This window comes from Canis aureus, chromosome 26 (assembly GCF_053574225.1).
Source record: "Canis aureus isolate CA01 chromosome 26, VMU_Caureus_v.1.0, whole genome shotgun sequence".
NCBI lineage: Eukaryota > Metazoa > Chordata > Mammalia > Carnivora > Canidae > Canis > Canis aureus.
Window position 1 is genome coordinate 28,420,527 of NC_135636.1, and position 23,296 is coordinate 28,443,822.

The following is a 23,296-nucleotide window of genomic DNA, read 5'->3' on the forward strand; positions in this document are numbered from 1 at the left end:
GAAATGGTTTGTTACAGGTCCATTGTCCATCGTCCCTATCAGGCTGCAAATTCCATGACCGCAGAAACCTTGTCTGTCTTGTTTTCTGCTGTAACCCCAGCACTTAGCACATGGTCGGTGTCCAACATATACTTGTTGAAGCAATACAGTTTGGGGTTGACATCCTCCAGAGTACTGGTGGGTGGAATTTATGTGTGTCACTATGTGCAGTTGTCATTGGATAATTGCTACACGTTGAGCGGGCGCTCTGGCTTGAGAGGGTATCCCCTAGTACTTGGGCCATGTGGTATTTATCCATTGTATTATTGCCTGGGTCAGTGTCAGAAGATGGTGTCAGAGGTCAGTGAAGGATTATACTTGGTCTATTTTATCACTGAAACTGGATTCTTTCTTTCTTTCTTTCTTTCAATTCTTTTTGAACTAGTGAACTAGTTTATTCAGTTAATCTTTCCTTTGAAAATAGTGGCAATGTTACATAAAATATAAAAAATATTCTCCTTGGAGATGCCTGGGTGGCTCAGTGGTTGAGTGGCTGCCTTTGGCCCAGGGCGTGATCCTGGAGTCCTGGGATCAGGTTCTGCATCCGGCTTCCTGCATGGAGCCTGCTTCTCTCTCTGCCTGTGTATCTGCCTGTCTCTGTGTGTCTTTCATGAATAAATAAAGATATTTTTAAACAATAAAATAAAAAATCCTCCAAAAACACTGAAACAGGGATGCCTGGGTGGCAGAGCGGTTGAACGTCTGCCTTTGGCTCAGGCTGTGATCCTGGGATCCGGGATCAAGTCTCACATTGGGCTCCCTGCATGGAGCCTGCTTCTCCCTCTGCCTATGTCTCTGCCTCTCTCTCTCTCTCTTTCTGTCTCTCATGAATAAATAAATAAAATATTTTTAAAAACACTGAAACATTTGTAGGTGGCTGTCTTCTTCTTATCTTCACATGTTTCTTCCCTCCGTACATACCTGTGTCCAAATTTCCTTTTTTTTTTTTTTTAATTTTTATTTATTTATGATAGTCACAGAGAGAGAGAGGCAGAGACACAGGCAGAGGGAGAAGCAGGCTCCATGCACCGGGAGCCCGACGTGGGATTCGATCCCGGGTCTCCAGGATCGCGCCCTGGGCCAAAGGCAGGTGCCAAACCGCTGCGCCACCCAGGGATCCCTAAATTTCCTTTTTATATAAGGACACCAGTCATACTGGATTAGGACTCACCTATATAACTTCATTTAATCTTAAATACTTATTTAAAGGCCCAATCTCCAAATACAGTCACATTCTGAGGTACTAGGGGTTAGAATGTCAACATATGAATTCGGGAGGGAGCGGGGGGGACACAATTCAGGCCATAGCAACCATCATGTTTTGCTGTCTCCTACCAATACCAATGAACAAGATGTCAGGACCCAGCATTGCAATGTGTGTCCTCACTTCCTTTCCCTTGCAGCTGGGCAACTAGTTTAAGCTGCTCATGATTTCTCCCATCCCCATGGAGAAGTTAACTTTTCTGGGGTGGCTGGAGCACTCATTGTAGAGGGGAAGTTTTCCACTTTCCCTCTGGAACACTAGAACTTCCAAACACTGGAAGCTTCCCAAACTTTCCCTCCTCCCTGCTTGGCTCCATACCTAGAATTGCCATATTTCTTATACCAGGAGTCTCTAAGCTGTGATTTGATTCAGTTCAGTGCCAACCAACTACCCCTAAGGAAATAGGACCTAGGACTGATAAGTTTGGGTGGAGGAAGAGATAGAGGTGAGGAGCAGAAAGTTCAGAGCAGGGGTTTGCCTGAATGGGGAGCCTGCTTAAGATAGGTTCCACATCCCTGAAAGCTCATTCAGTTGTTTCATCAGTCAAGGAGTCAATTAACAAGCATTTCCCAGGTTACTCTATGTCTGGCTCTGAGTTTCAAGCAGAATGGATGAAGCAGCTTCCCTGCCCAGAGAGCTCCTATGGTGGGAGGATGTGAAGGAAAGGGGAATTTCCAAGAAAAGTATCACATGATAGCAGTAGTACCAGGTACTGTGAGAAACAGGAATAGCAAGGGAGAGAGGGATCCCATCCAGGCAAATCAGGGAAAGCTTTTTAGAGGAAGCACAAAGGCAAGTTTGTGTTGTTCCAAAGAGGGTGAAAGAACAGCATTTTGGTAAGAAAACAGAATTTGCAAAGGCCTGAAGAAAAGATAAAAATCAACTATGTGCATTCGGGCATGTGGATGGCTCAGTTGGTTGGGCGTCTGCTTTCTGCTTGGGTCATGATCCCAGGGTCCTGGGATCAAGCCTAGCATTGGGCTCTTTGCTCTGTGGGGAGCCTGCTTCTCCCTCTCCTTCTGCCTACCACTCGGCCTACTTTTGTGCTTGCTTACTCTAATAGATAAATAAAATCTTTTAAAAAATCAACTATGTGCATATATACCTGGATATATGAAAATATATGGAAAACTGCCAAGACTAGTGTTAGAGGAATCTTTTACTGTCCAGTGCCTCCCATCACCCTCAGGACTAAACCTCAGCCCCCCCGACTGGCCTTGTCTGCCTCTCCATCCTCATCTTCCTGTACCCATACCTCACTTATCATCCTCAGTTGCTCCTTTATAGTCTTTGGCCTTCTTTCATTGAGACCTCAGGGTGTTTTTACTTGCCCAATATGATACAGCTAATAAGCTCTGCGTGGTTTCCTTTTCTCCATGTGACTCCATCTCTTTCTTTCTTTTTTTTTTTTTTTGTGACTCCATCTCACTTCTCAAGTCCACCTCCTCAGAGAGGCCTTCCCTGACCACCCTGTCTAAAGTAGCTTCCTTTCCTCTAGAGGGGGGAAAAATTACAGTCACAGAATATTTCTCTATTTTTTTCTTGTGTATAGTCAGTCCATCTTTCCTGCAGGACTATGACTCCATGTAAGCAAGGATTTTTGTCTTTATGTTCATGGCTATGACCCCAGTATCTAGAACAATGTCTAACACAAAATGTATATAATAAATATTTTATTTATTTTATATTTATAAGATTTTTTTTGAATTTTTTATAAGCTTTTATTTCAGTGATCAAAAGAATGCAGTGAATGGAATCTATACTAGGTTAACATTAGGCATGCACCTCTACCTGAAACTGCTGTTAGCCTTTGACTGGCCTAAATCTTTATAACCTATTTAGGCACATCTTTGAATTTTTTGGACCCTGATATACAGGGTAAGTAAGCTTCTTCCTTGTGGCAGGTTAGTACTGAGAAATATGCTCACTGGCTAGATTCCTTTATATCTAAAGACCTCTAGACACTCTAGTACAGGCTACCTGTACTACCTTGAGATACCTTATACATTAAAGTAAATCACAGCATAAGGGAAGGAGATAATCTAGAAAGTTGAGTGTATTGTATTAACATCCCATAGATTTCTTTCCAGCACTGATAGTCAAACACTAGATAAGGAGGCCTATAGTTAAGTACCAAATTACTTTTCTCCACCTGCTACCCTTTCTGAGAGACACAAAGATGTATCAATCTCCCCAGAAATCTGAAATAAATCCACACAAATGACAGATTTTACTTTATGTGGTCCCACTATCAAATTAGAGAAAGCAGTTCTACTATCAAAATTATAGAGGGCAGTTTATGGGACTTTGAGAAAGCATAGTCTCATATACAGTAATATGCATCTAGTAGTTTTCCCATTCATCTGTCAATTGTTTTCACAAGATTAGCATTAAAAAAACACAACTAAATACATATATGACCCTCAAAACGCCCCCCACACAAAATTGGTCTTTGTTCATTCTCAGATGACAGGATGTCCCAAGAGTGACAAAGGTGGGAGCCAATCCCCCCATAGCCTTTTCTTCAACTATCCCATCAACCGTTCTTCATTTCTTGAACTAGCTTCCTTTTCCAAAGAGGTAATGCTGAGATCAGTCAGAAATGCTTTCTGAGAAAGCTGGCTTGGATTTCTGGGTCTGTTCCAGTCGATTCAAGATGAATTGGCTTGTATCAATGAAGCGCTCAACGCAGTTCACAAAACAGGCCTCAGCCCGACTGTCCAACTTTGGCCCAGGCTTGTCCATGCACTTCTCCCAACAAAGTTCCGTCATCTGGTGCACCAGTTGCTGGAAGCGTTGCTTTTGAGTCTCCACCTCGATGAAATGCTGCAGCTGTGGATCCACCGAGCCCAAACCCGCCACGAATGAAGATGAGGAGGAATCCATCCCAGCACCGCCACACGTGCCTAGACGAACTGTGCTCCAACTCACCGACCTTCACGTGTCTCCGCGACGGAACCGGAACCACAACCTATTTCTAAGATTTTATTTATTTATTTGAGAGAGAAAATGAGCATGGAAAGGGGCATGGGGAGAAGAAGTAGGCTCCCTGCTGAGCAGGAAGCCTGATGTGGGACTCCATCCCAGGACCCTGAGATCATGACTTGAGACAAAGGCAGAGGCTTAATCAACTTGAGCCACTCAGGCACCCCTTTAATAAATATTTTAAATTACAGTTAACCCTTGAATAATGGGTTTGAGCTGTGCAGGTGAATATTTTATTCTATAGTGCTATAAATGTATTTTCTCTTCTGATTTTTTTCTTTTTTTTTTTTTTTTTTTTTTTTTTAAGATTTACCTTATTTATTTTAGAGAGGGAGAGAGAGAGAGCAAACACCAAGTAGGGGAAAGGACAGAAAGGGAAGGAGAGAGAGAATCCTAAGCAGACTGCCCACTGAGTGCTGAGCCTGACTCGAGGCTTGATCTCACAACCCTGAGACCGTGACCTGAACAGAAACCAAGAGTCAGAAGCTTAACCTACTAAGCCACCCAGGCACGCCTGGCCTTTTAAAAAAGATTTTAGGGAATCTACACCCCATGTGGTGCTCAAACTCACAACTCCGAGTATTTTTTTTTAAGATTTTATTTATTAATGAGAGACAGAGAGAGAGAGAGAGAGAGAGAAGAGAGAGAGAGACAGAGAGAGATACAGGCAGAGGGAGAAGCAGGCTCCATGCAGGGAGCCCATCGTGGGACTCGATCCCGGGACTCTAGGAGCACGTCCTGGGCCAAAGGCAGGTGCTAAACCGCTGAGCCACCCAGGGATCCCCCAACTCCAAGATTAAGAGTCACATGTTCTACCGTCTAAGCCAGCCAGATGCCCCCTTCCTTATGATTTTTTTTTTTTTTTATGATGGTCACACACAGAGAAAGAGACACAGGCAGAGGGAGAAGCAGGCTCCATGCACCGGGAGCCCGACGTGGGACTCGATCCCGGGTCTCCAGGATCACGCCCTGAGCCAAAGGCAGGCGCTAAACAGCTGCACCACCCAGGGATCCCCCTTATGATTTTCTTAATAGCATTTTCTTTTTTCTAGCTTTATTATAAGAATACAGTATATAACACATATAATACACCAAATATTTGTTAACTGACTTTATGCTATTGGTCACAGTAGGCCATTAGTAGCTACATTATGGGGGAGTCAAAAGTTATACACAGGATTTTCTTTTTTTTTTTAAAGATTTTTTTTTTAATTTTTATTTATTTATGATAGTCAGAGAGAGAGAGAGAGAGAGGCAGAGACACAGGCAGAGGGAGAAGCAGGCTCCATGCACCGGGAGCCCGACGTGGAATTCGATCCCGGGTCTCCAGGATCGCGTCCTGGGCCAAAGGCAGGCGCTGAACCGCTGCGCCACCCAGGGATCCCTACACAGGACTTTCAACTGTGTGCAGGGTTGGCACCCCAACCCTGTGTTGTTCAAGCGTCAATTCTAATTAGGTGAGTGTGAATGTATTACTACTTGAATAATTTTTAAAAAGAACAGTTATATATTGAGAAGCTCTTGAAGGGGAGAGAGGATGAGAATCTGAGGTCACTGCATCAATGGGGATGTTGAAGGAAATACACGGAGGAAGGAACAATGGCCTCACTCCTGTCAGAGAGGCAACAGAAAGGGGGGATTTAGAGCTTGAGGAGGGCCCTGGGTCTCCAAAATTCCCAGGAAAGGTGGTGAGGCATACAATCTAGGAAAAGAGTAGGTTCTTCAATGAGAGACATTTGCTCAGGGTTTTCTGTGTCATAGCAAGGGCGAATAGGAAGGGGGAAAGTGTATAGTATTGGGGGAAACAGGGGTGGTATTTGGAGCAAGATGGGGAGTTCACCAGTAGCAATAGGCCTTGAGGGGGTATGTAGGTGGAAGATCTGTGAGGCAATTTATCAGGAACAATGGCTGGTAGTGTTCCTCAAGGGAAAAGGACCTTTGAACAAATATTTTTTACTCTTAGGAATTATATTTATTTAGTGAATATGAGAAAATGAAAATTCTGATTTTTATGGCTATTACTTTGGATGACACTAAAAGAGGCATTTAAGAAAAAACAATGAGAACATTTAGAGTCAAATTCACGGTAGTCCAATTGTTGGATCTGGCTACATTCATAGGAGATCATGATTGATGGTACCTCTCTGGTTGCCTCTCCCCTCCACACACTCCTCGACTCTTCCTTGTGGTCCAAGTGTACTTCTTTGGAACCAGCGTCACACCTTGTAATTAAATAATTTTCAGGATTGAATGTCTGTCTGCTTCCCCCATCCCTGACTCCAGGGGAAAGGAGCACTGGGCCCTGGAGCTATTATAGGACTTGGTGCATAGGAGACCCTCAAGTAGTGGTTAATGGAGCATGAACTAGGAAGAGATAGAGACTGGCATGGGATGGGGGAGGGGGTGTCCCAATGAGGACTGGAGTGGGGGAGAAATCCCTGGGAGACCTGGATAGGCTCTCTATAAGGCTGTGCTGGAGGTTGCTGAGGTGGGTATTGGGGTTTAACTGACAGAATGGGCAATCCCACGAGGCAAGGATGGAGGTCCCCAAAAGGTGGAAATGGGGGGTTAAGCCACAGCCATGGGTGAATCTCTGAGATGATGGGGGAGTAAGACCAGGCTGAGCTGGGAGGCACTTCAGGAGACAGGTGGATCCCTATAGGTAGAGATGGGGTTCACTGTGGTTGCGGGCTGTAAGTGTGTGATAAGGGGTGAAAATCAGTCGTGTACAGCTAAGGCAAAGGTCTTGGTTACGTGGAGGTCCTCGTGACAGAGTTGGGTGGTCCGGGTTAGGCGGGGGATACCATGCCCTGTGGAAATAAGCTCCATGTTGCAGAACTGGGGGTCTCACGTGCAGGGGCGGGGTGGCAAGCCCAGATAGTATGAGGGGTCCCAAACCCAATTGGGAGGCCCTCCGTGTGCGGCTGGGATGGGGGCAGTGTGCGGAACTGGGGGTTCAAGTGAGACAGGGATGGGGGTCCACATCCCGGTGCCCGGGTTACCCAGGCGGGGCCAGGGGAGCCACGGCTGAATTTCCAGGACGAGGGGGGGCTCGGCGGCAGCTCCCGAGCGCCCCCTGGCGGCCCTGACCCCACCGCGGTTCCCACAATGCTCACGTAGCCCCGCATCAGCTCCCGAGACGGCGGCAGCTCCAAGATGGCGCAGACGATTTTCGAGGCCCTGGAGGGTGAGCGGCGGCGGGGCCCGGGGAGGCGGCTGTTCCGCGTTGCGCCCCCTCCCGCCGCGTCCTCGCAGCGCCGGGCCCAGGGCGCGTGGCGGCCGCGGGGCGGAGGGCGCCAGGGCCGGAACAGCCGCGGGGCGGGAGCGGCACGGGCGGGAACAGCCGCGGGAGCCGAGGCTCGGCGGGTGGGGGGGGCCGGGACCGGAACAGCGGCGGAGATGAGGCTCTTTGGCGGGGGGCGGGGGCATCGGTCCAGAACAGCGGCGAGAGCCGAGGCCCGGCGGGGGGGGTAGCGGGACGGGAACAGCGGGGAGAGGAGGCCCCGTGGGGGGAGCACCGGGGCAGAACAGCCGGGGAGGCGCGGCCGGGGCCGGGGAGGGTGGCCTTGGACAGGAACAGCGTCAGCCCAGAGGGCCTGCGGGCCGGCGCGGGAGGGGTTTCCTGGAGGGAACAGCCGGGGAGGCCGAGCTGCCGGGGCCTGGGAGAGCGTCGCGAGGGAGGTCGCCCCGTGGAAGCGGCCGGCGCGGAGCCCGCGGGGACAGTGGTGCGGGGGCGGGAGGGGCTTGGCGGCCGAGGCAGCCTAACTCGGCATCCTGACCCCGAAGAGCTTGCCTGGAGCACGCCAGCTGTGCCTCATGCCTTGAGGTAGCCTCTCAACGTCAGCCCAGGAAAGGATAGGGCTACGGGTGTGCAAGGCCAGGACTCTGCTCACAGACCCAAACCAACAAACACTAGGCGCCTACTTTGTGCACCTTGCTGGGGTGCAGAGCTTTATACACTCAGACCAAGAAACGATGGGTGTCCACCGTGTGCCTGGCCGGGACACAGCGCCCTCAGACCAAAACCTATAAACACCGGGCACCAACTGATTGTCCTGTGCTCTGGGGGTTCCTAGCATGGAAGTGCACCTCAGGCACAGGGAACTGCAGGCTTTGGAGACAGCAAGCACTGAAGGCCTCCCTATGCACCTGCTGGACCTGAGTGGGTGAGGAGGAGCCTTAGTGACCTCAGGACTGTGTCCCAGGGGAGATACAGACCTGAGAATATACCTAGAGGGGTGTGACAAGATCAGTATACACATAATTAGGGTGCAGACTGAGAGTTGGCCGGACTAGTAGTATGTAACTGAGACCTTGAGTCCCCTGGGAGATCTCAGCCATGTCCCTTTACTTCTTGGAGGATCAGGGCTCTCACCATAAAATGGGGGTTAACCCTCCTCCCATCTGGAGAATTTCAGTCTCAGGAATACTCACTGAACTGGACCCAATTCCTGCCACACAGTCAGAGGTTGAGGGTAGTGGGTGGGGAGGGAGGCATATAGAAGCTATAGAACAAGTAACTATCAAAATTATAGAAAAGGTACACCGTAAAAGAAGATTGCCTTAGCTGGCATTTAGCGCTGATATGGGTGAGGGATGTGGAGGGCCAGGGTCAATGGTTTCCTCTGGGAGACCAACAGAGTAGGGTGAGGCCTACTTTCTCTTTAGGTCCCACGGACGTCCTCCATGTTTGAATATTTACTACAAGAATGTGTTCATATATTGAATAATGAGGAAATTAAAAGAAAAATCAGTTTTTTAAAAAAATATTTATTTATTCATGAGAGATGCACAGAGAGAGAGAGAGAGAGGCAGAGACACAGGCAGAGGGAGAAGCAGGCTCCATGCAGGGAGCCCGATGTGGGACTCGATCCCGGGACTGCAGGATCATGCCCTGGGCTAAATAAAGGCAGGCACCAAACCGCTGAGCCACCCAGGGATCCCCGAAAAATCAGTTTCTAGGTTAGTGTGATGTGTGCTGGGCTAGGGCAAAGACAGCAGAACTGTGGGGACCCAGAGATGACCTGGGCAGTAGGAACTGCATTTGCAAAGCCCTGGGGGAAGAGAGGTCTTCCAAGATTCACAGAAGGTCATCTGAGTGAGGAGCTAGCGGCGAGACTTCTGAATTTTATCTTGCAATCACTGCAGAGCTGAGAAAGGGTTTTCAGCAGGGGAGCAACAACACAAAAATGTTTATGTTTTATAAAGTTCACTCAGGCTGCTCTGAGAACACACTGGAGGGGGCTGGAGTGGCCGCAGGGAGATGAGTGAAATAGCTACAGTTGTCCTGCTGAGAATTGATGGTGGCCTGAGCCTGGGGACAGCTGCAGGATGGAAGACAGTGAATCTGAGAGAGGCAGGGGAGGCGGAATAGGCTAGACTTGCTGAAAGACTAGAAATGTGAAGAGGGCAGGGAAACGGGTTGGGGTGTCCCAGGGGCTGTGGCTGGGTGGACATTGGTCCCTATTCTTGTTGGTGAGGATTACTGGAAGAGGTAAAACTGCAGGATGGGGGTGGCACACTTAGCTTGATCTCAGTTTTAGACAGGCAGCATTTTTTAAAACGGCGTTTTACTTTTAGTGGCTTTAGGTTCACAACAAAGTTGAAAGAAAAGTACAGAGATTTCCTGAATAGCCTCTGACCTCACACACCACTAGCCTCCCCCATTATCAACATAATTCACCAGAATGGCACATTTGCTACCAAGGATGAATCTACATTGCCGCATCGTAACCATTCAAAATCCATGATTTATCTTAATGTTCACCGGTGGTGTTGCACGTTCTATTGGACAAATCTACAATGATGTATCCATCATTACAATATCACAGAGCATTTTCACGCTCTAAAAATCCTCTGTGTTCTATTTGTACCTTTCTCGCCCAAAACCCCCAACAATCACTGATCTTTTGATTATCTCCATAGTTTGGACAGGCAGTACTTTTTGAGTCAATTTTTTATTTTTAAATTTTTATTATTAAATTTTATTATTATTTTTTAAGGATTTTATTTATCTATTTATGAGAGACACAGACGGGCAGAGACATAGGCAGAGGGAGAAACAGGGTCCCTGTGGGGAGCTTGATGTGGGACTTGATCCCGGGACTCCAGGATCACAACCTGAGCCAAAGGCAGATGCTTAACTGCTGAGCCACCCAGGCATCCCAATTTTTTTTTTTTAATTCAATTGCTATCAGACTTTTCTTTTCTTAATTTTTTTTTAAATTTTTATTTATTTATGATAGTCACAGAGAGAGAGAGAGAGAGAGAGAGGCAGAGACATAGGCAGAGGGAGAAGCAGGCTCCATGCACCGGGAGGCCGACGTGGGATTTGATCCTGGGATTCCAGGATCATGACCTGGGCCAAAGGCAGGCGCTAAACTGCTGCGCCACCCAGGGATCCCCGGCATCCCAATTTTTTTAATTTTAAAAGCATTATTATTATTATTATTTTTTTTTTTTGCAAATTCACACATACCCTTTACCTAGTTTCCTGCAATGAAACATTGTGTAAAACTGTTGTATAACACCGCATACAGGGGATCCATACTCCGTGGTATGGATATATCACAGTTTAACTGTATACCCATTGAAGGACATCTGAGTTGTTTCCAGTTTTTTTTTTTTTTTTTAAGATTTTATTTATTTATTTGAGAGAGAGGGGGAACATGAGGAGGGGGAGGGGCAGAGAGAGAAGCAGACTCCCCACTGAGCAGGGAGCCCTATGTGGGGCTCTGTCCCAGGACTCTGAGATCATGACCTGAGCCAAAGGCAGACACTTAGCCAACTGAGCCACCCAGGCACCCCAAGTTTTTTCTTATTATGAATAAAACTGCTATGAACACTAATGTACAGATTGGCATACAAATGCTAATCTCGGGGCACCTGGGTGGCTCAGTGGTTGAGCATCTGCCTTTGGCTCAGGTGGTGATCCCAGGGTCCTGGGGTTGATTAAGTCCACATCAGGTTTCCTAAAGGGAGCCTGTTTCTCCCTCTGCCTGTGTCTCTGCCTCTCATGAATTAATAAATAAAATCTTTTAAAAAACAAATGCTAATCTCACAATTTTGCCTAAATTAGTAGAAGATTTACTGAAGCTCATCCAGAGGAGCAAACCTCAGGTTTGGAGCTCTAGATTTTGGAGAGAACTGGATGGGAGGTAAGGGAGTCTGTCCAGAGAGGGGAGAGAATCTAGACAGAAGGAACCTTTCAAAACAGGAGCGTTTAGGGGATGGACAGAAGAGAACAAAGCAAGCTGGAAAGGAGTGAGCAGAGAGATGGGAGAAGGCCCAAGAGGGAAGCATCCTAGAGCTAGAGAAGGGAGTGTCTCAGGAAGGAATATCCGATGCTGTTCTTTGGTGATTTTCATGGGGCTTAAGCCCCATGAAGTAGGTAGAGGAGGGTTGAGAGGTGGGTAGAGGAGATAGAAGGACGCTTGATATTGAAGGGAGGAGAGATAGGTGGGCTTGAGAAAGGGCATTCTAGAGAGACCTGAGCATGTGGAGCTGTTGATAGGAAGCAGAGGTTGCAGGCATACTGTGAAGAAAAGGATCAGTTGGTGGAGAATGGTTTCTGAGGGAGCAGGGGAGCTTGGAGGGAAGAGTTGGCCTCAGGAGAGACAGCATGTGTGTGACAACAGAAAATATGAATTCACTTTGGCTGCAAGCACTAATGGTTGTAACGTGCATTGCCTGTAGAAGCTGGAGCAGGTGTCCAGGTAAAAGCTGAGAGATTGGAAGCAGAGCCTTGGCTGTGGGGACAGTGAAAAGGAAGCACTGTTTTTTTTGTTTGTTTGTTTGTTTTTGTTTGTTTTTGTTTTTTTTGAGGGAGGCAATGTGCTTTGGTGGCCACTTAGATACGAGGAGGGCTGCCCTCCAGCTGGTGACATGGCTAGGCAGTGTACTACTGTGAACCTCAGCAGTAGTGGCAGCTGACTGGGAAACGTGGAAGTACTCAGCTTCTCATGGGTGCCCTGGTCATAAATTCAGATTACACTGTTTACTGAGGAACTGAAAAGAGAAGCATGTGTTGGAAAACAAGAGAAGCAAGGATACCCAAGTACAAACAAATCTGTGGGATTTGTGAGGTAGGATGGGGAAGACTCAGTAACATGATTTGTGGAGGGGCTTATGATCTAGGATCAGACTTCCCTGAGGAAGAGAGAAGCCCAATCTAGCAGTGGCTTGAACAGACTAAAAGTTCATTTCTCACATATGGGAGTCCAGAGGAAGACAGTCCAGAGCTACAACGGTGACTATGTTCTACAAAATTCTTAGGGACCCAGGATCTCCAGCTTTTTGCCCTGCAATCCCGAGGGTTTGACCCTTATCTGTATGATCTGGGATGATGGCTAGACTTCCCACTATCATATTCTTATTGTAGGAAGCAGGATGGAGGGTGGGTCAAAGAAAGGCATCACATACCAGGCAGTTTTAAGAAAACTTCCCAGATACTGCCATAGAACACTTTTCCTTACATCCCATTGTCCAGGATTTAGACATTTCCTAGTTTCAACAGCAGCTGGGTAAAAAATAAAAAAATAAAAATAAATAAATAAATAAATAAATAAATAAATAAATAAATAAATAAATAAATAAATAAGCAGCTGCGAAATGGGAAATGTAATCTTTATTGTGGGGCCCTATGGGCCATATTTTCACCCAAAAATCTTGGGTTCTATTGCAATGGAACTAGAGAATGTATATCAGGGCACAGCCGGTCATCTTTGCCATGGAGGGCTTGTGTTGGGTCTGGCTTGTGAGAGGAAGTCAGAGACTCCATTTCTCTTTTCAGGAATGGACAATCAGACCGTCCTGGCAGTACAGTCATTGTTGGATGGCCAAGGAGCAGTCCCTGATCCAACAGGCCAGACTGTCAGTGCACCTCCTGCTATCCAGCCATTGGGTGAGTGTCTGCTCAGGTTCAGTGGGAAGGTTCAGTAGCTCTCTGTGAAAAACAGGTGGGGCTTATGAAGGGGTATGGGAGTGAACTGCCTGCTGGGGTACCCAGGATACCGTCAGTGTCTGAACCCTTCCCCCTTCCTCCCAGCCTGGATCTTCAGGCTCATGCTTTTCTCTGTTTAGCAATGAGGACACACTTTCTCAATCACTTAGTGAATGTGGGGATCATGACATAGGGAATGGCTAGGAGCTTAGTAACACTTGTACCTTTGACCCAAAAATTATTTCTCATCCTCCCCTCTATGACAAGAATAGGTTGAGCATGAATCTCCAATTTTCAGGCCAGGACCTGAGACATAGAGAAAGCAAGGAACTTTAGAGCACTGTGTGAGTCTATGCATTCATTTATTCATTCCACAAATATTTTGAATACTTGGGAACCATTCTGGGCACAGAGAGATGCTCACCTGGGTTTGAATCCTTATTCCCATAGTTCCTGGCTCTATGACCTTAGGCAAGTAAGTTAACTTCTCTATGCCTCAGTTTATAAATCTGTAAAATGAGGCTAGTAGTTTTACCTCATAGTGACCTTGTGAGGATACTTGGGATTGACTTTCAGCTGTTGTAAATAAGGAGCATGTTTCTTGTGGTTTGTGCAGATAAACACTTATTTGTCTGTTACATGAAGTCCTGATGTACATTTGGGGTAGATGTGGTAAGACTCAGATCCTTTCTTTCTTTTTTTCATTTTTAAAGATTTTATTTATTTATTCATGAGAGACACAGAGAGAGGCAGAGACACAGGCAGAGGGAGAAGCAGGCCCCACACAGGGAGCCCAATGCAGGACTCAATCCCGGGATCCCAGGATCACGCCCTGAGCCGAAGGCAGGCACTAAACCGCTGAGCCACCCAGGGATCCTAGACCCTTTCTTTCTTATGGTTCTGTTGCCCTCTACCTGCAGTCCAGGTTGGCTGCTCCGGCTTTCTACTTTCATTTCTATATTCTAGCCAACAGGAGGGAAGAAAGAATGAAGCAGAAGTCATACACCTTTTAAAAGGAAGTTGAGTGGGCAGTATACTTTTGCTATTGTCTTATTGATCAGAATTCAGTCACGTGACATGTCTAGCTGCAAAGAAGGCTGAGAGATACAGTCTTTAATTAGACAATCATGTTTCCCACTAAAATTTGTATTACTGTCAAAGAAGGCAGAGTGAATATTGAACGAGAAGTAGACATTTCTGCCCCAACGTTGCAGGTGCTTGGCAGAGTGCACAGCCAGCGATTCTCAGTGGGTGGTGTCAGCTAGAGCTAATCATTCATTTATTTATTATTATTTTTAAAAATATTTTATGTTTTGCTAATCATTTAGTTTTTCACTTATTCAGCAGATCTCCATTGAGGGCCTTCTGTGTATATAGGCGATATTACAGTTATGGAAATAAGTAAGGATGCCCAAGTGCAAACTAAGACTCATTTCCTCCCTTTCAGGGGACTCACGTCTGGTGGTGCTGGGAAAAGTGTGAAAATGAGAGATGCACCCAGAGAAGGGAACTGTGGTGACTAGCTTTGGGAAGGCTTCCTGAAGGAGGTGACATCTGAGCAGAGTCTTGCAGAATGAGTTGTTCTGAGAGAAGCAGCTTGCAGGAAACAGGGAATGCAGAGACATAGAAGGTCATGTAGCCCATTTGGGGACTGATGAACAAAGTCAGCTGGATAAAGATTCTGAATTTCTCAGCTTTGAAGCACACCTACTCTACTACTTTCTGATTTTGAATTCTTTAATACCTGAGTAAAGATGGCTGGATATTCCTGTAGGTGCCTATGTGGTTTTGAAATCTTGAAAACACAAGGTTAGCACGCGACACATGCACGCTGAGCCACAGATTGCTGTTAGGTTGGCCATGCTTGTGGTCCAGCTGCAGATTTTCACCTGTCTCTCATTGTGATGCCCTCTCATTTATCTCACTTCTTATCATTTTTCCTCTCCCTCTGCTCCGGTGTGGGTGTGACCCCTAGACGATGAGGATGTCTTTCTCTGTGGGAAGTGTAAGAAGCAGTTCAACTCGCTGCCAGCATTTATGACCCACAAGCGGGAACAGTGCCAGGGGAATGCCCCGCCTCTGGCCACAGTCTCATTGGCCACTAACAGCATCTATACGCCTTCGGCAGCACCCACAGCAGTCCAGCAGGCCCCGCCTCCTGCCAATCGCCAGGTATTCATTCATTTGCTTATTTGTTTTGTTCGTTCCTTCCTTCCTTCCTTCCATCATACTCATTCATTCAAGGTTTTTTTGAGCATGCACTGTGTGTCAGGCACTGCATGGACACTGTGATAGACGAATATTCCAAATCACGGCCCTCGTGAAGTTAGGTGAAATACTACCCAAACATATATGTAGAGATATATTTTTGTCAGGATGTTAAGTGCAGAGAGATGGGGATGCCAAGACAGGGATGAGAGGTTTTGCCATTTTATATATGGTGCATGGGGAAGAGCTCTGTGAAGAGGTGACATAGGAGCAGAGACCTAAGGTGGTAAGAGGATGAGTCATGCTGCTGGTTTGGGGAAGAGTATTTCAAAAGGGATCAGCAAGTGCAAAGGCCCTGAGGTGGGAGTGTGCTGGGTTTATTCCAGGAATAGCAAGGTGGTGAGAGTGGCTGGAGCTGAGTGAGTGAGGAGGAGGGTGGAAGATGATAAGGTCAAACAGGCAATAGGGGGACCGTGGAAAGCATGTGGGCCTCATGGGCTTTTACTCTGAATGAGATGGGAGCTTTTGGAAGGTTTTGAACAGAAGAGGGACATAGTCTGATTTACACTTAAACTAGATTACTTTGGCTACTGTATAGAGAATAGATTTTGATGAGAGTCAAGAGAGAAACCCAGGAAACCCTTTAGGGGGCTATTGTACCAATCCAGGCAATAGGGGGGTGGTGGCTTGACCAGGATGGTGGCAGTAGTGGTAGAGAGAAGGGATGAGATCTTGGCAATGTTTTGAAGATGGAGCCAATAGAGCTTGTGGATGGGTTGGATGTGAGGTGTGAGATTAGGAGTTGAGGGTGATCCACTGCAGAGGTGAAGTTGCCATTTACTGAAGTGGGAAAAGCAGCAAGAAGAAATTTGGGGGGATGTCAGGAGATCAACTGGTCATGCTGAATTTGAGATGCCTACTAGACCTTTAAGTGGAGCTTGTGAAAATGCAGATAGATTTACGAGTCTGGAGGTCAGAGGAGAGCAGAGATGCCATGGGTCAGGGGCTCTTAGAGGGATCAAAGAGACCTCGTAAAGGAGGTTGGACATGTCTTGGAATACCAGGTCAAGGGGTCAGATTTCCTTCTGGCTTCCTCTTATCTCCTTATTCCTTTAAAATGTTTTCTCCATCCATTATATAGACATGATTCCTGCAGTCAGAATAAAAGCATTCACCCCCAGATCCATAGGACTTGTACACTGATACTTCTCAGGTTGCCACAGACCTCTCCTAACCCAGAGCATGGTGGTTCTTCCCACTTCATGATTATGAGTTGGTTAGCATAAAAATATTCCTTTTTTTTTTTTTTTTTAATTTAATTTGTTTTATGATAGTCACAGAGAGAGAGAGAGAGGCAGAGACACAGGCAGAGGGAGAAGCAGGCTCCATGCACCGGGAGCCCGATGTGGGATTCGATCCTGGGTCTCCAGGATCGCGCCCTAGGCCAAAGGCAGGCGCCAAACCGCTGCGCCACCCAGGGATCCCAAAAATATTCCTTCTCCCTCTTTTTTTCAATAAAAGAAAGGGAAATTCCTTCACTCCTGGGCAAGGGAATAATGAACATGAGTAGTTGGTTGTGGGTAAACATGAATCCACTGCCAAGTGACTTGGATGGACATGGTTGTGATTGCCCATTTTCATCAACCTAATATATGTGATGTTGTAAAAATACTTGTGATCCAGGATCTACACTGTCTCTCCTGACCATGAGATAGGGCATCATCTTACCTGCCTGGGCTGTCCTTACTTAGTTGAGGGACTCTGGGGCCTGGGGACCAGTTTCTGTTGTCCCCAGAGAGCCTACAGAAACAGGTGACCTAGGAAGATGCCAAGGGCCTGCTAATAAAGAAAAGCAACCAATAAAATAAAAACCCTTTACATCCACTGAGAGGAGCAGTCCCTGTACCTTTGACACTTTCTTATAAGGTCTAACTTTCATCCTTATTAGTACCCTGAGAGCATATTATTATTTTTATTATTAATTTATATGTTTGCAAGTAATACATATTTCCCATCTCCATTTTAAAAGTTAGAATGTTACAAATCAAGGCCCTTTTGGCACTATTCCTCTTCCCTACCCCCAGGTAACTGTTGAAGGGTAGCCATAACCTTTTGAGATACTTTCACATATTTACTTAAATACCCACAAGAATTATATAGTACTATTATTTTAGAATTTTTATTTTTTTATTTTAGAATTTTTAAAGTAAGAAATATAATTTGCATGTTATATAATTTGATTTTTCATACAATACTTTTTGTCTGTTGCATAGTATTCTTTGCTATAACTATATTGTATTTTTTACTCTGTTTCCCTTTTGATGGTCACTGAGGTTATTTGCAGTTATTCACTATTAGAAATAAAGCTGTATAGAATATTCTTGTTCATGGACTCCCTGTGGACATGTGTGAATGTTTCTCTAAGAGAGATACCAGAAAGTATTACTGCTGGGTCATGGAGTAGTTATCTTACAAAAGGGTATGACTTATTCTCATTTCATAGATAAGGAAATTGAAGTTTAGAAAGGGGGAGTGACTTGCCTAGGATCACACAGGAGGGAGCAGTAGAGGTGGAAATGAAATACAGGTCTGTGGGATTCCACGACCCAAGTCTTTCACATCATGCCTTGTTTTCTTCCAGAGCCTCAAACATTTCTCTTCTCTTTCCTTCTCTTCTCTCTCTCTCTCACATTTACACTACCCAGATCTCCACGTACATTACAGTGCCCCCATCCCCACTGATCCAGACCCTGGTGCAGGGGAACATCTTGGTGAGTGATGATGTGCTCATGTCTGCCATGTCGGCCTTCACGTCCCTGGACCAGCCTATGCCCCAGGGCCCTCCGCCTGTGCAGGTAAGGAGGGGGTCGGCTTCTCCCAGGGCCTTGATTCCAGGCCTGTATGTTGACAACTGTGGATTTGGAACCTTGTAGAAAGAAGAGTGGTTGGGGTCAGTTATCTTATGCTGAAGAGAGACTGTCTGTCTCCCCTTGGCCTGCCTTGCTGTGGGTAGAAAGCTGTCAATTCAGTTGGGACTGAGAATATTACTTTGGGGTTTTACAGCCATAGTCTGGCTATTGTGACTCCTATTTTTATTCTTCTTTTTTTTGAATAAGTAGGCTCCATGCCCAACATCGAGCTTGAACTCATAACCTCACAACCCCAAGATCAAGAGGCACATGCTGTACTAACTGAACCAGCCAGACACCCTTCCTATTTTTTTCCTTTTTTTTTTTTTTTAAGATTATTTATTTGAGAAGCAGAGTGAGCAGAGGTATGTGGGCGGGGAGGGGGGGCAGGGAGGGGAGGGGTAGAGGGTAAGGGAGAGAAAGAGAATCTCAAGCAGACTTCCTGCTGAGCACAGAGCCCCATATGGGGCTCAGTCCCACAACCCTGAAATCATGACCTGGGCTGAAATCAAGAGTTGGACGCCTTACTGATTGAACACACCCAGGAGCCCCCTCTTACTTTATTCTTAACATTGTTCCATGTCCATTGGAAAACATTAGAAAATACATAATAGAAAAGTAAAAACAAAGTTTAATTACTCATAATCTGGAAACTAGAGAGACACGGCAAGTGACTACAATGTGCAATTCTTTTTTTTTTTTTCTTTTTTGTCTGCCCTTCACCCACTTGCCTTCACCCATTTTGCCCACCCTTTCCCCAGCAATATGCAATCTTCGTTGGATCCTGGATTGCGGGGAAAAGACTCTAAAGGCATTATTGGGACATGGGAATTGAAAATATGGAGGAATTTGAATATTTTAGGTAATAGCATTATATTAATATGCAGTTTCCTGAGTGTGATTGTCAAATTGTGGTTATATAGGAGAATATCCCTTTCTTAGGAGATGCATCTGAATACAGTGTTGAGAAACAAAGTGTTGTGATGTCTGCAGCTGTCAAGTGGCATGCTCAAACACAAATATAAACATGTATGTATGTACAGATACACACACAAATGCACATTGCAGATGTGGCAAAATGATAACTACTGGTAAATTTAAATGATGTATAAAAAGGAGCATCTTTTATGAAATACTGATCACCATCATTTTTTTAAAGTGTACTCTTTTTTTTTTTTTTTTAAAGTAATCTCTATGCCCATGTGGGTCTTGAACTCAAGACCATGAGATCAAGAGTCACACGCTCTACTCACTGAGCCAACCAGGAGCCCCTGATTACTATGTTCTTTTTGCAGCCTTTCTGTAGGTTTGAGATTTTTCAGAATAAAAGTTGGGGGGCACCTGGTTGGCTTGTCTGTAAAGCATGTGACTCTTAATCTCAGGGTTGTGAGTTTGAGCCCCACATTGGGTGTGAAGATCACTTAAAATCTTTTAAAAAATTTTTTTAAAAAGAAGAAAAGTTGGAAAGTCAGCCAGTTAATCAATCACCTATTACTCTCTCCCACCCAAAGAAAACACTGCTAGAATTATGGCATCTGTCTTTCTTGATCTTTGAATGCAAATAGAGAGAAACAGCTTACAAATTGCATTTATAACACACATGTCTATATCAGTGGACCATGTTAATATGCACTCTTCTGAAACTTGCTTTTTTATTTTGTCTTTTGCTTAGTCATTATCTATGCCTACAATTCTATATCAGTATTTCCCAAAATGTTCCTCAGAAGAGTAGCTCTTTGGGATGTCCCAATACAAAAAGAATCTCTGGTCAAACCAGTCTAGGGTGGAGGCATTCTACTGCTTTCCTTGCCCTATCCCTGTTTTTTTTTGTTTTTTTTTTGTTTTGTTTTGTTTTTTTGTTTTTTGTTTTTTTCCCCTGCAATTAAACACTTTTGATTTTTGTTGCCCTAGGTTTTTCCCCAAACATGGTCAACTGTGGAACCCAAGAAATAGCAATTAAGAGGAGCATCTTTTATGAAATACTAATCACCATCATTTTTTTTAAAGTAAGCTTTTCACCGAGCAAGGGCGCCTTGAACTCACGGCCCAGAGATCAAGACTTGCATGCTCTACCAGCTGAGCCAGCCAGGTGCTCCTGATCACTATTATTATTATTTTTTTAATTTTTATTTATTTATGATAGTCACACAGAGAGAGAGAGAGAGAGAGAGAGAAGCAGAGACAGGCAGAGGGAGAAGCAGGCTCCATGCACCGGGAGCCCGACGTGGGATTCGATCCCGGGTCCCCAGGATCGCGCCCTGGGTCAAAGGCAGGCGCCAAACCGCTGCGCCACCCAGGGATCCCTCACTATTATTTTAATAGCTGTCAAATATTCCATTATTTGGATGGACCATCCTCTCTATAGCCAGGCTTCTGTTAATAGATATGCAGGTCATTACCATTTTTTGCTGTTATAAAAACTACTGGAGAACCATCCATGTATGCATATCTTTGCCCACCTGCTTCATTATTTTTGTGGAATAAATTTCTAGAAGTCAGTGGCCTGCATTTCAGGAATCGACAGCCACCCACACATTCAACGACTCTCTGGATAGACTCCTAGGACTCAGGATGGTTGTATTTTTGGCTGTGGTTTATTCCTGACAAAGGATCAGCAAGGGGAAAATACATCAGCTGGGGTCTGGAGGAATCCAGGCATAGGTTTCTACTGTTCCTCCTCTTGGGGAAATGGGGAGAGATTACATAAAACACTTTTCCCTCCAGCAGTGAAGAGCAGCAACATGTGTACATGTTTCTGCCCAGGAAGCACACCTAAGATTTGAGGGCCAGGGCTTTAATTGGGGATTGCACATGTAGGTGCCGCAGTGACCAAAATCCCAGACTCTTAGAAGGAAAGGAAGTATTCGCTACAGATCACACTGTCCATATAGTCTAAGTAACCTGGTACAGAATGATCAGTGCCCTAGGTGAGCAAAATAGCTTTATTGATCATAGGCAACCTTCCACAAGGCAGATTCTCAGAGGCCATTCAAGAGCTGGTCCCACAAGCAAGCCCTCCTAAGACAGCAACGTGGGGACTGCTTGATCAACTCAGTCATGTATAAGAGAAAAGGGGCAGTGGCACCCGGCTGATGCTTCCTCCGTATTGTTCTATGACTGTGTTACCACGTGTCCTGTCAGTGCTGTTCTCTGAGCTGCCTGGTGAGGGGCTCTTTTTTCCATGTGGCTAGCTAAGGCAAATGTCCTTCCTCACTGATAAGAAGACAGCTGCTATCAAGAGGATGTGACACTTTAATTTTCTCTTCTGATTTCAGAGCAGCCTGAACATGCATTCTGCACCCAGCTACCTCACCCAGCCTCCGCCACCTCCTCCACCCCCTCCACCACTGCCCCCACCCCCACCGCCCCAGCCACCCCCACCCCCACCCCAGAGCCTGGGCCCCCCTGGGCGTCCCAACCCTGGCGGAAATGGTGTGGTGGAGGTGTACAGTGCCACAGCGCCCCTGGCTGGGAGTGGCACAGTGGAGATCCAGGCATTAGGAATGCAGCCCTACCCACCCCTGGAGGTGAGCAGAGATTGGGATTTGGGGTGGAGGTGGAGAAACTGGTTATGGTTATCATGGGTAATCTGAACCTTTCCCAAGCACCAGCTGTGTGCCAGATACTGTGCCAGAGGTACCATGGGAGATAAGGATACACCCAGATCAGGGGTGTATCCACATCATGGGAGAGGACTTTATTTTTTTTAAGATTTTATTTATTTATTTATTTATTTATTTATTTATTTATTTATTTATTTAAGAGAGAGAAAGAGGGTGCATGAACGTGGGGGGAGGGTGGCAGGTGAAGAGGGAGAAGCAGACTTCCTGCTGAGCAGAGAGCCCGATGTGGGGCTTGATCCCAGGACCCCGAGATTGTGACTTGAGCTGAAATCAAGAGTCGGATACGCAAGGCACCCCAGTCTCTTACATTTTTAAGAAGCTAGATATATGGGCTAGCTATGGTTGTGTAAGCAATATCCATAGAACCTCAGTGGTATACAGCAAAATGTGTTTATTGTTCTTGCATGGACATTGCTTGGCAGTTCTGCTGATCTTGGCTCTAGGTGTCTGGAGATGGCAGCTGTCAGCTGCTCCAGGATGGCTTGTGGTGGGATGAGTTGGGTGACCCAGCTCTGCTCCAGTGCATCTCTCATCCTCTAGCAGGTTAGCCAGGCATGTTCTCACAGCAGCAGTGGAGGTGCAGTAATGTAAGCAGAAATGCTTGCGGCCTCTTGGAGCTTAGGCTTGTGACGGAGTCACTTCTGTTGGTCAAAGCAGGTCACAAGGCCAGCTTAGATTTAAGTAGTAGGGAAAAAGATGCCACATCTTGATGGGAAAAGCTGCAAATCATGCTGCGAAGGGCACAGGTATTGGGAGTGATAGAATCGAAACCATGGTGCCATCAGTACACCATGTACCACACTAATTCTCTGCTACAAGCTCAAGGTACTCAGAGTTCAGAACCTGCCCAGACCCCACTGCTAGGAGGTGTGGTTCTGACAGCAAGAGCCTGCCTACACTTGAGGTCACATTAATTCCCACTCACCTGGCCATATAGACATTCCACGTCAGGGAGCATACATATCTAAAGAGAACCAGACCAATGGGAAAATCCCACCACCCACATAATGCTATGAGAGCCTGCAGAGGATTTGTCCTAGCCAGGGGGAATAGAGCAAGCTTCCCTTTGTTTAGTTAAAAAAAACAACAACAAATTAAGTCAGTGAGATGCTGAGAGTATGGTGGTGGCCCATATGCAGAGAGGGCCAGACCAGAGGGAGTGCTGTTTATTTCCATGAGGACAAGGGTGCTCTTTGAGGGCAGAGTCTTCTTTGATTTGGCATCCTTAGCCCGTAGCAGAGTCCCTGGCCTGAGGTATACCTCTAATAGGTATCTGAAATAGGGCCCTCTGACCTCAGTCTTCTCTCCTCTGAAATGAGAACTCCCG

At 46.0% G+C, this 23,296-nt stretch overlaps 1 protein-coding gene and 1 pseudogene across 3 annotated transcripts in view; one reads left to right on the forward strand and one right to left on the reverse strand.

Annotated features, from left to right (window-relative positions):
- Positions 1 to 2,961: 2,961 nt before the first annotated feature.
- LOC144298215 (mitochondrial import inner membrane translocase subunit Tim8 A pseudogene) lies at positions 2,962 to 7,558 on the reverse strand (annotated as a pseudogene). The gene is made up of 3 exons (XR_013365167.1): positions 7,405 to 7,558; positions 6,429 to 6,510; positions 2,962 to 4,280 (listed from the first exon to the last, which is right to left on the reverse strand). The product of XR_013365167.1 is annotated as a mitochondrial import inner membrane translocase subunit Tim8 A pseudogene (transcript).
- The window catches only part of ZNF341 (zinc finger protein 341), a 44,850-nt gene continuing 28,876 nt past the window's right edge, over positions 7,323 to 23,296 (forward strand). Inside the window, exons 1-5 of one of the 2 annotated variants that reach the window (XM_077872780.1) lie at positions 7,323 to 7,475; positions 13,080 to 13,190; positions 15,205 to 15,401; positions 18,143 to 18,292; positions 21,622 to 21,873. In XM_077872780.1, the coding sequence (XP_077728906.1) occupies positions 7,445 to 7,475; positions 13,080 to 13,190; positions 15,205 to 15,401; positions 18,143 to 18,292; positions 21,622 to 21,873 (741 nt within the window). In that variant the 5' untranslated portion in view covers positions 7,323 to 7,444. The remainder of the gene's footprint in view (positions 7,476 to 13,079; positions 13,191 to 15,204; positions 15,402 to 18,142; positions 18,293 to 21,621; positions 21,874 to 23,296) is intronic. The other variant, XM_077872781.1, reaches the window with a different exon arrangement.